This window comes from Pundamilia nyererei, unplaced genomic scaffold (genome assembly GCF_000239375.1).
Source record: "Pundamilia nyererei isolate P.nyererei 1_Seehausen unplaced genomic scaffold, PunNye1.0 scaffold00099, whole genome shotgun sequence".
Lineage (NCBI taxonomy): Eukaryota > Metazoa > Chordata > Actinopteri > Cichliformes > Cichlidae > Pundamilia > Pundamilia nyererei.
This window is the reverse complement of record NW_005187500.1, coordinates 1,688,834-1,701,005: the sequence shown is the minus strand read 5'-3', so window position 1 is coordinate 1,701,005 and position 12,172 is coordinate 1,688,834. Positions and strand designations below refer to the sequence as shown.

At 43.3% G+C, this 12,172-nt stretch overlaps 1 protein-coding gene across 4 annotated transcripts in view; it reads left to right on the top strand.

Moving 5' to 3' along the window:
* map6a (microtubule-associated protein 6a) overlaps positions 1–12,172 on the top strand; it is a 20,043-nt gene that overhangs the window by 4,326 nt on the left and 3,545 nt on the right. For 2 of the 4 annotated variants that reach the window (XM_005740373.2, XM_005740374.2), the window contains exons 2-3: positions 9,279–9,492; positions 9,648–9,862. In XM_005740373.2, the coding sequence (XP_005740430.1) occupies positions 9,279–9,492; positions 9,648–9,862 (429 nt within the window). The remainder of the gene's footprint in view (positions 1–9,278; positions 9,493–9,647; positions 9,863–12,172) is intronic. The other 2 variants (XM_005740375.2, XM_005740376.2) reach the window with 1 other exon arrangement.

Sequence of the window (12,172 nt, the reverse complement as noted above, 5' to 3'; positions counted from 1 at the left end):
GCACATAAAATTGGTTCGAGGTCAGTAAACACAACCAGAATTCATACATAAGGCGCACTGATGATTTTTGAGAAAATTAAAGGATTTTAAGTGCGCCTTATAGTGCAGAAAATACGGTAGTTAAACTTCTTTACACTAATAGAAAAGGAGTTTCACACAAAGCAGACGGTATGTGGCTCATAAGGTTAAAGGAGTTTGACATCCCTCTTATAGTTGTCATCCCAATCAGACCCTGGTGGACAGATATGAAAGGTAAAATCAAGCACTAATACCTGAATTATGTTTCTGTGGTGACTCTATGTGGAGTCTTCATTGGAGCCTACACAAGTGGCTGATGTCAGCATTTATAACTGTGCTGGTTGTGTTGACGGCAACTTGTTCACGTTACATTTATGGGGAGGTGCATGTCAGATTACAGCGTAGGGTTTCAGAAGGATTTGGAGTTACGCGTACCTACAGCGTGGATTTAACACAGAAGTATAAATCCACTGTAATGCTGGATCTGCGTTAGTGTTTATTTCAATCAGCTGACTTCATCGCTAATGTCACCTTACACTCTTCATTTCAGTAGTAGAAATTCAGAGAAGTGAGCCTTAGCAAAAAACAGCATCAGTAGGATGAAATGTTTTAGGTGCTTTCCATAATTATTTGCTCTCAAGTCTGACCAAACAGACAATTAAGCCATCAAAACATGCTGGTGTTGTTTTGTACTAAACCTCAATTGGACAAGTCAATACAACAGAGTTAGAGAATATAAAGTTAGCACGAGCCTTAGATACAGGATAAGCAATACAAAGAATCATCTGTTACTCTTTTAGTATTCTTGTTTTATTAGAAGACACTAACATCAGTTAACATCTGCAATCGTCACTTTGGCTAATCATGTGTAAAGTCAGCCCTCCCTATCACCGCGGGCCAGTGAACCACGAAGCCCTCAGCTCTTTTCTGATGTGGGCACTTGCCATTTCTTTGAACCTTTATTTTTACCAGACAGCGTGCCGAACACAAAGACGCTCTTTCTGCAGTGCACCTGGGAAAATGCTCAAGGCTTCTGCAGTTCTTTTCATTGGAAACAGTTTTTCCTTTTCTTGCCCCGACTTGGTGCAGCATTTTCAACCAAAGCCCATCCCACCGTCATTTCAACGCCAACTCGTCGCATTATGTGTAAAATGTCATTTTATGCATGAAAATAAGTCTCGAGTTTCAGGCAGTGGCTGCTGTCAGACTCTTTGTTATTGTGTGGTTAGTGTTTGCAAAAACTGTAAAAGACAAAGCCTGCTCTTCATGCTGACAGCGTTGTTTGTTGCATTGTGCGACTGTGTCGACTAACAAAAGACATCCAAAGAGCAGATCAGGCAGAGCTGTCGAGAAGATGAACGCCGATGCGGTTTCATCGCTGAGAGTGAGGCAGGTAGAGCAGGTTCATCGAGTTCAGAAAAGGTGAGAAGACGACTGAGGAAGTACATTTTTAATTTGAATTTACGCCACGTTACTGTCATTCAACACATTTCTTAACGCAGTGCCCTTCTTTTGCATGTCCTCTCTCCTGTTTCTCACCTGGGCAAATAAAAACCTTGTTTTCTAAGACAGTAATGTTCAGACTTAAAGACAGTTTATCTTTCATGTCACATCCACAGAACAACCAAAATGCAACTGATTTTCTTCTGAACTGCTGCATTCTTTAGCGGTGACAGATTTCCAAGTATTGTTGCCCAAATGTAATCCTAAACTGTCAGTTCAGAGTGCTGCCCACTAAAGCTGGGTGTCTTATATAACCACTCTAATCTGATTTTTTCATATCTGATTACAGCGAATGTACAAGGAAATATCCCCAGATTTGATTCTGAGTATGAATGAATTATGTAAGTTAGCATTGCAGTTAGCCCTAATCCTGAACCAAACACTGATTACGTTAAAAACTGAAACCAGCCTTTAGCCAAAAACTTGCAACATTAGTTTAGTGCATCACTTTGTGAAGATTTAAAACGGCGCCTGTGTGATTGATGATTGCGATGTACAGTTTCAACTGGACCCCTGAGAAGCTACGGCTGTAAGATTGAGAGGGAGCCAACTGGTCCCAGAGGACGTAGGATGCGTTAACTTACAGCCGCCGTTGCACTCACTGACACGCCAAGAAACACGGTGAGGAAGTGGAGCTGTGGTGTGTGGGAAGGTCAATTTCCCTGGATTACTCTGGCAGAAAGCAGCCAGGTCTTGATGTATGGCCAGTGCTGCTGTAAAATCAGGAGTCAGGATGTCCATCAGTGACAACTGCACATAAATTAGGCTTAGCAGTCTCAGTGGGCAAATGTACTTACAGCTTTCAGAACAAGGTGGAGCAAAGGTCCACGACATGCTGCATCAATACAGGGAAGTTAAAGGTTAACACATGGGTTGCTGGAGATTTATTTTCTACTAATTTAGTAATTAATTACTCAACTGTAATAACCTCTGGGCATGTTAGGATTCATTGTGATTTGAGTGGACAGATGCATAGAGCAGTTCTTCTCCCATTTTCAGAGGAAGCAGTGAAACAGCATCCTCAGGATTTCAGATTTCAATAGAAGATCCAAACCCTCATCTTCCCCCTGCTCACCTCATTCTACTCCTCCATCCAAACCTTCAGTCTTTGTACATATAAACCATTATTCTTGGCCTTGGCCTGTGTCCTGTTCTCTCTGGCCTGCCAGTAACACCTCATCATGCTTTTTTAATATAGCTGAGCACTGTTTGATTCCACGGTGCAGAAATTTGCAGCCGTTTGTTTGAAAGCATTTTCTGATGACTCTCCCGCTGGGAGAGGTCGGAATTGTGCTCTCCACATACGGGCAGATTTGCATGAAGCTCAGCAGTACTGTTCCCTGGCGCGGTTCCACCACGGTTGGTGCCAGCGTTTGGCTGTTGTGACGAGGGCTTTCTCCGCACATCCTCTCAGTCACGGCGGGTCAGCAGAGTGAGCCCTCCAGAGCAGCTTTACTTCTGTTGTCTCTGTATGCTTGGATATTTGTCTACAGAGAGGCAACCTGTGCATGCATGCTTCCATGCATTCCTCCAACACCCTCACAGCGTGTAGCTTGGCTGTGTGCACTTGAAAAGCTGATTGCTTGACAAGTTGGCCATAACAAGTAGGGGAGTGACCCTTCTTCCGTTCTGGAGTTCACCAGGAACAGAAAAAGCTTGAAGAAACATCGTGAATCAGAAATACAGCATGAAAAGCACAGACAGTGACTGTGGTGGACACTTGTTGTTGTTTTTAACTCTCCGTTTCACTTCAGCTCTTCTCCAGGGCTGCTGACGCACCAACAACAGCACAAGCAACAGTAACCACAGACGTACCACAAACTTGCCTTCACCAGGATACAGGAACTCTCTGTAGGTGCATGGGCCGCTGCAGTCGGTGTGGTAATGAACTACCAACCAAGCCACAAAGAACCACAAAAAGCCCTTTAATAAATTATACCTGTATTTATTATTTAAACCACTTTCCGAGCAGAAGCTGCAGGTTCTCCTGTGGTTCCAGCTGCCTTTTTTTGATTTTGAAAGTGTTGTTTGGATATCAAAAACCACTTGAAGGCATCATGTCGGCCTTGCAGAAGTTTCCTCACCACGTTTCCCCTTCTTCTCACAGGAGTCTCGCCATGAACATCACAAAATAATTGCACAGCTCTTCTTTTCTTCGTGTACTTGTGATTGTAGGCGGTCCAGCCTACGTACAGCAGTGCACAACCTTTAGTCACCAATAACTGAACTCACTTTCACCAGAAGGGGGTGTTTAAATTTGGATCTTTTATCGTCAGGTGCAGACTAGCTTTGACGTTAGTTAATAAAATCACAATTTCTATGAGATACGAGTTGACTTTTTAATCCACTGATGTCTGAAGATGAGAATCGAGTGGCTACATTTTTTTCCTCACGATTTCACCTGTAAATTTAAGTTATCTGTTGGAGTAAGGGGTTAATGCTAAAAACTATTTTGCAAAGATTATTTTATTACAGTCACATGAATGCCCTAATGGCTTTTTTTAAATAGGAAAAACAAGCGTAACATGTTGACGATGTGTCACCTAACGTAAAATATTACACCTCAGGAGTGTTGGTATTATTGTAGGGTCTACCTCAGCGGTCCCCAACCTTTTTTGCACCACGGACCGGTTTATGCCCGACAATATTTTCACGGACCGGCCTTTAAGGTGTCGCGGATAAATACAACAAAATAAAACTAGTACCGGTACCGAAAAAAAGAAGATTTATTCATAACACACGTGAAAAGACCCAGGAAAACCGAGTTAACGATAAAAATGATAACAAAATAACGCTGGAAACCGATAAAAACCCTGAAAACTATACATTTCACACCTGAGCCTCAACTCTCACGGCCCGGTACCAAACGACTCACGGACCGGTACCGGTCCGAGGCCCGGGGGTTGGGGACCGCTGGTCTACCTTACAATATAAAGCGCCTTGAGGCGACTGTTGTTGTGATTTGGTGCTATATAAATAAAATTGAACTGAATCTGCTGAGTCGCCCTCACTTAGATCCATTCAGTAAAGCTCACATAGAGCATTGTATATAAGCTGCTTTAGCCTCGCCACATGTGCTGCACACCTGCTTCACCTCAACTTCCCCCTGATTTAATCAGAGTCATATTTACTGTCATTAACACCTGCTCTGTACATAGATATGCTCTCCACTATTAAAAGATTTATATGAGGGGTGCTAAAACAGAGCCATTCTGCCATATATCAGGTATTGTTGCTCAGTAAAATGCAGACCAATAACTATGTCCAGAGGCGCTGAGCGCATATGAACATCACATTGCTATGTTTTCATGTTTTTTGTAAAAATATTTTTGTTTTGGTTTGTTTATAAATACAGAGTTTAGCTTCATGATATGACAGGAAAGTGTTTTGAACATTGTCTGTTTTTTTGTACCAAGTACACATCGACCTTGGAGACACAGGCTTTATTGTTACCCAGTCATATGTTGACTAGTAGCAGCGATGCTACAGTGCAGGCCGGTGTTTCACACTGTGAACCCTGTCTGCACTCACAATCTGTCTCTTTCTCCATCTTTCTGTCACATACGCGCACGGCCTCTGAGGTCATGCGGGTGCTTTATATCCTTGGCCTTGGACATTGTTGTATAACCTGTCTTTGCATCGTGGCTCCTTGGGCCCCGTCGAGCACTGAGTGGACGTTGGTGGTTATGTAATGGCTCCACCTCCTCTCTGCACCATGTGAAGAAAGGATATTTGTATTCAGCAGCCATGTCACTGTCACCAGCCTTTGTACAGTATAGCTTACTTTCATATTTCACAGTGTGACATTTCACTTTGGTTTTGTTTAATAGACTACATGTTAGTGTCTGACAGCTAGTTTAAGCTTAGATTAACAGGAGATTGTGATAAACTCATGGAGAAGAGAAGTTGAAAATTAGTTTTAATTAAAAATATGTTAAATAATTTGTAGACTGTCACTTGTCTTTAATGATATTCTGCCAAGTGTCACAGTGTAACGGGACAGTTTTACAGTGTTTAACAGAAACATTGTTTCTGTCTGGAGTATAATTTATTTATCTGTGAAACTAATTTGCAGGTGATGTTTCTTATTTGTGCTTTAGGTAATTTTGTTTGTGACGTGGAGGACGTGCCTGGGGCTCGGTCTGTGACCCAGCACGTTCATTTGGTTTTTGATCTCTTTTGTTGTATTTTGAAGATGGTGTTAAGTTCTCGGCTCATTATTTAGTTGCCTCAAGTTTAATCTAGTTATGTTTCACTCCCGTCTCATGTGTTTCTTGTCTGTGATTTCAGGTTGTGAAGTTCATGTTGTCATGTCTGTGTCTCTTTATGTTTCCTGTTTTACTTTGAAGGTCCGTGTCTCGTGTCAGTGTTTCTAGTTTTGCTTCCCTTGTCTCGTCCTGCCTAATTACTCCCAGCTGTGCTCTCCTTCTGTGTCTCATTCCCCTCGTTATCCCTCAGTGTATTTAAGCCCTGTGTTTCTCTTTTTCAGTGTTGTGGTCTCCCTCATACCTGTCTGTGTGCCTATGTTTGCCTATGTTATGTTTGTGGCCTCAAGTTTAGTTAAGTTCTCCTAGTGTCCAGCAATAAAGCTGCTGTTTTGAGTTTAAGTTTTACCTCTGCTTTTGGGTCCTTTCCTTCCTGCCTGCACACAGACCATGACAGGACGACTAATGATGATTTCATTTTGCTGCTCTAAAAACAAGAGCTTTGTAATTAGCTACCTGATTTCAGCATTTTGCTGCAAAACACCACGTGACGAGCTTGAATCTTAAGAACATAAGCCAAAAAATAGTGAAATCGAAATTTCATATGTTTTCATCCAGATTACTAAAACCTTTAAAATCATATTTGTTTAGAAATCTTTTTCAAAATACTTTTAAAAAATGTTTAAGTAGCTGAAGAGCAAACCTGTGTTCAAACAATAGACACTATGTGGACGAGAATACTGGGCTGCCTACAGATTGCGCCTACAGGAGCTGCTCAGCCATGGAAACCAAATGGCACGAGGCTCCTGGTGCACAGTTTTTATGCTGATGTTATTTCCAGAGCAGGTTCGGCGCTGTCTGTGACGTTTCTGCATTATGTACCTCAGCACTCTGCGACCTCATGCTGTAACCTCACATGGTCTGAGTTGCTGTGGTTCCTAAACACTTCACTTTGCAGTAATATTGAGTATACAGCTGATGGTGGACTGTGGACCCTAAATCCAACGAGCTCTTTAGAATGACTCAGTCTTTCACTAACGTTTGTAAAAGCAAGCTTGGTGCATGCATGGATGGACTACTAATGTTAAAAGAACACAACGCGCTGCAGAGAAAAATACAGTGTGGTTAAAACAGGAGCGATGGAGCTGTGCAAGGTGATGTAAAATAAATGCCTTTAATACACAGCTCATATCCAGACACTGTGTGGATCATGCTAGCCATACATTTTAAATGTCAGTGATACAGAGCACATGCTGCAGGCCAGCCTGCACTGAAGGAATGCCATACTGCTGACCTTCTTCAGAAATGCTGTGTGAGGAGGACTACAGGATATCACACCATCAAATTGTGGTGCAGACCTCCTCCCACCTGCACTACCTCTGACATTCTCTGCTCTTCAGTAGTAATGCACCACTCGTTACAGTTTTTCTCTACACAAGCATTGCTAAAGTTAGTAACAGCAAAACTATGCAGATTCTAATAGTGATGATCGTTAAACAACCACCACAATGGCACAAAGGTCCACACAAATGGGACTTTTCTTTCAGCTTTAGTTAAACACAGCTGCTCGGACTCATCATGAAATGATTTTGGTGAGATCATGTGTAAGGTCAGGATTACTCTGATCTCACACATTTTTTGCCATCCTGTGACAACATATCTCAGGACCTTCAGTTCATTTCTTTAAATTTGGCACAAATGCTCACTTTGACTCAAGGCTGAACCTTTCGATGGCCATTGTATTATAAAGATGCACAATAAGCACATAGAATAGAATACAAGAGAATCCGGTCTTTAGTGATGACGTGATGAATCCTGCTTCTGGGCCCAAACTACTCTGCGTTTAGAAAGGCTGTTGTGTTTTTGACATGTATTAATGTTTTGTATCTTGTTCTATTTAATCTCAACAGGCCCCTAAAAACAGTCAGTGATCACTGTCGGCCCCTCTCAGTTTTTGTTACCACTATTACTTTTAAAGTTTTAAATCAGTTTTAAATCCTTACAATGTAACTCCAGCCCAGCCCATGCAGCAGTATATTAATGACTAACCTGGTATTGTGGATGGATTATCTCAGTTGTTCTCCTGACTGAAGTTTGGTCCGTTTACAGCATCCTGCCATGTGATTGCATTTGTCCCTAACCATCAGGAACCTTCACGTTAACTTTTATCCAGTGGAAAATTGTTAGCGTTCATCCTCCAGCTTCACTGTGTTTATGCTAACATAGCTGTGTAGCTAGCGCTCACGTAGCACATCATTATATACCAGCTAGCCCAACTTCAGTAACCCTACAAACGTCACTGCTGTTTAGTTTCCTGTCTTCATTTATGTTAGAAGTGATAGCAGAGCTGTACGTTTGAATGTTTTTAGAAATCCCTCAGTCAGATATATTTAGATGGAAGCTAGCGAGCTAACTTCCTGCTAACTTCTAACTCCATTAAATTTAATAAATCCTGTTTTCATGGATGCCTGGATGTTAAACTTAATTGTTACACCTGGTAAAGCAGCAACACTGATGATTTTATTAAAGATGAAAGGATTTAGAGAGTTTTTCGACTCTCATAATGTTGCAGTGATCATTTGACTTTGGGACTTGGTTTGGAAGTCTTTGATCCTCGAGCAGGTGGCAAGGGGTGTGAGCTATAGTCCAGCAAGTACATCATCACTCAGCTCTTCCTGTTCTCCAGATGGCTCAGCGCTCTGTGAAGGTTGACGGTGACGGCATCCTCTGTCGACCGATTTACCCTGTAAGCAAACAGGTGGGGGCTCTGGCCTTTGTAGTTGGTGAGGGCTTGGATGTCTCTCCACACCTTGCGGGGGCTGTTATCAGTGAGGAAGCCCTCTATCCTCGTCTTGGCCGCTTTGATGCCCTTCGTCAGGTTGGCTCTGGCAGAACTGTCTCTCAGCCTGAAGGCTAAGTTACGAGTTCTGATCAGAGCCTGTACTTCACTCATCATCCTGGGTTTTAGGTTGGTTTTAGTCATTGACACACTCTCTACAGAGCGCTTAATGAAACAGTCCTGTAGCTGGAGCTGACCATCATCTTTAATGACCCGGGTGCTTGAAGGGTTTGTTTCCTGAGGGGGGGGGTGTAGGCAGAGATGAGGAGCAGGGAGAGGTGGTCAGATTGTCCCAGGTAGGGGAAGGCGTATTTATAGGCATGCTTGATGTTACTCTACACATGGTCCAGTGTCCTGTCCTCCCTGGTTGGACACGTTAGCATGTTGGGGAAATTTGGGGAGTAGAGATCTCAAACATACCTTATTAATGTCCCCAACAACAGTTTGGACGTCCAGCAGGTGCTGTCTCTGCTGTTTACTGATAATAAGTTGGAGGTGGTCGAGTGCTTTGATTCATTTGGTTAACAGTGTGCTCATACTCCGCATGTGGGCTTTGACCTTGTCCTCTAAAAGCACATTTGAACTCCACAGCTTAGATGCACAGGTCAATATTTATCATCCAACTTCCAATACTGAACAGTGCCATCTTACACTGTAGATCTTGCAGGATTAGTAAAAATGAGCACCAGCTTATTTCCTGTTTTTTTCCACAGAACTGAATTTAAAGCGTACAGAGACGTGAAGCCAGTAAAGATGATACGGGCCAAGTCCCAGTACCTGCCACCGGATGAAAAGACGAGCTTGGAAACCAGCTACAGCGCGACCTTCAAGGCCCAGTTCCCGCTGCAGCCTGCTGACAACAAGGCCGTGGAGAGGAGGAGGATACGCAGTTTGTACAGTGAGCCTTACATAGACCCCGGCAAACAGGTGAGAGCACACCTGCCAAACTTTAGTTCAAATAAATCTCGTGATAGAAATGAGACCTGTGATGTTGATGTGCAATCCTTACCATGATCACCTCATTGCACACCACTGAGGCATGTCAGCTCAGGATTCTCTTTTCCACTATCCACCATCCTTAGGTTGACAGGTATAGTCTCCCTCGCTCTAAATCCAAAAAGTCTGGAGCCACAGCAGCAGGCCAGAGCAAGCCAGCGAAGAAACCCAAAGATAAGCAGAGCACTGTGCTGAGGGGCTCCAAGAAGGCGACCTCAGAGAACCAGCCCGAGAACCGGCCTTCGGTGGGGGACAAGGAGAAAAGTAAAGAGATGAACAACAAACTGGCTGAGGCAAAAGAGTAAAAATCATTTAGCACTACTTCTCCTTTTCTTTCTTATTTTCGGGGAGAAACGAACACAGAGGCTGCAAAATTGATTCTCACATCGGTTCTCATCTGTCTCTCCTTTCTCCCCAAGCCTCTTTCTCATCCTCTTCCTCAGTGCTCTGTCACTACCTCCTGGCCACACTGTTACAGTAACATTAGAATAAGATGCTGCGCTGTGATCATGCCACGCCATTGCTCCTCCTGTATCACGCTATGCCACATTGCTTCAGAGTGGGCGTGAGCATCCTCTCCCCTCTCTCAGCCTATTCGATGCCACCCACCACCCCCACTCTGCTTGCCTCCATCTCCAGGTTGCCATGGCTACTGGCTGCCTGGCTAGCCAATCGCTGAATGCACAGGCCCAGCGACAAGCAATTCTGGCGGATGGCTTTGATCAGCCGAGCAGATTGCATTGTTGAATTTATCAAGGATTTGTTTCTTCCCTCCTTTGTGGGTTTTTTTTGAGAAAAAATGAATCAGATTGGCACTTTGGACACGCACAAAAATGAGCAGCAACTCTGAAATCTTTGATAAATGTCCCGCTTGGTTTATCATGATGAGCGTCTGATACCTGCTCTGTTATCTTTGCTGCTGTTCTCTGTTCACGTGCTCAGAGTCTGTGTTGAGCAATATCAGCTTTGCCAAATGTGATTTGTAATCAGTGTCTCTTTCTGAACTAAATTCTGTTGTACGGCTTTTTATAATTCATCTAAAGAAAAACACCTGAGCATTTTTCTCCGCTCGCGTGAGGCTCATTTCATTTCGTAACGCACCGTTCGTAGCCAACAAACCATCTAGGTCACACTAAACTGATCGTGCATTAAACACCGGTCAGTCTGCAGAGCACTCGAGTATTCCCCCTGAACTAGATAACATTGTCATGCAGGCATAAAGACATAAAGACGGGGAGTAGTGACGTCGGTTCTCAGAATCAGAGAGAGATGAGTTCAGTGAAACTGGGAGATGTTGTGCTTCTCATCGTTCTCGCCAAGTGCCGAGAGCTGTCAGTCTCACTGACCATAGTTCAGTGTAATCACCCCAACACTGTCTTTACTAACAGGTCTGGTCCCTGTGCTGTCTGATTTAGACTTCTTTGTAGAGCCTCTGATGTAACCTACATAAGTGGCCGACTTCATTTATGCTTGTGCTGCTGCGTTGTGTGTTAACCATGTGCCACGTGGTGGTGTCCTGGTGTTTTACATGCGGTGGCAGAAAGCAGAAGCAAAATAAAAGGCTGCTCTTTGTTCTCATTTGTTATTTTTGGGGCCAAACATATTTGTCCCCCGAGTTTTTCCACTTCTTTTCAAATTACCTCACCGCCAGTAGGTAGCCTGTAGTTTCTGTAATCTCCCCCCATGTGTCTGCTGACATTTGTGAGTCCTTATACTGATGCTATATGAGACTGTGATTGTTTATCTCTCACTGATAAATGTAAAAAAATTGCAGCGAAAAACATGTAGGTCCATTACTATGGAGGTCCACGTCAGTTACGCCGTAGGTTATGGTGTAGATTTCCTGCTGGAGCATAAATCCCCAGTGTGAAGGTGCATGTTGTGCATCTGCTTTTCTGCAGACTATAAACTGCAGCTGGCTGACAGCAGACATCTCATGCTGCACCTTAAAGGAGCGTTCTGTACGGCTGAGGCACAGATCTGAAAGAAAAAACAACCGTCTCACTGCATTTTTTTAAAGTTCCCTTAATCTGATTTTCTTTGTGCTTATAAATACTTTTCTCCTGATATTAGAGGCACAGCGATGTGTCTGCTGGATCCCATCGTTCAGCGCTCTCTGTTTCTGAATCCCGCGTTTTACTTCAATCACTGAGTTGATTTATTAAAATGTTGATTCTCTTTGTCTTTAAAGTGAACATGGTAGTGCAGAGAAAATCGGATACCTTCAGCAAGATGCTGAACAAAAGAGAGCACGAGGAAAGTTTCACACTGTTTGTCTGTGAAAAGTTGTGTGTATATAACTTATATTTACTACTAGTTTATAGCAGGGATACATGCTGGCTGAGTCCAATTCTGCACTTACTGTAAAGTATCAGCTGCTTCATCCTAGTGTACATAGAGACACATTGTTTTGCATTAGAAGACAGTCTTGTTATCTTTGTGCTCCACCCTACACACACCTCTGTTTTCATGCATCTTTCTCTCCATTCTGAATGATGGACAGTCCCTTCTCTGTTTGCTGTGGTGTCTGAGACAGCAGCAACTCTTACCATCACCGCTGCATCACATCTACACAAGCTGAGCACTCGCTCCATCAGGGATAAAGGCCTGA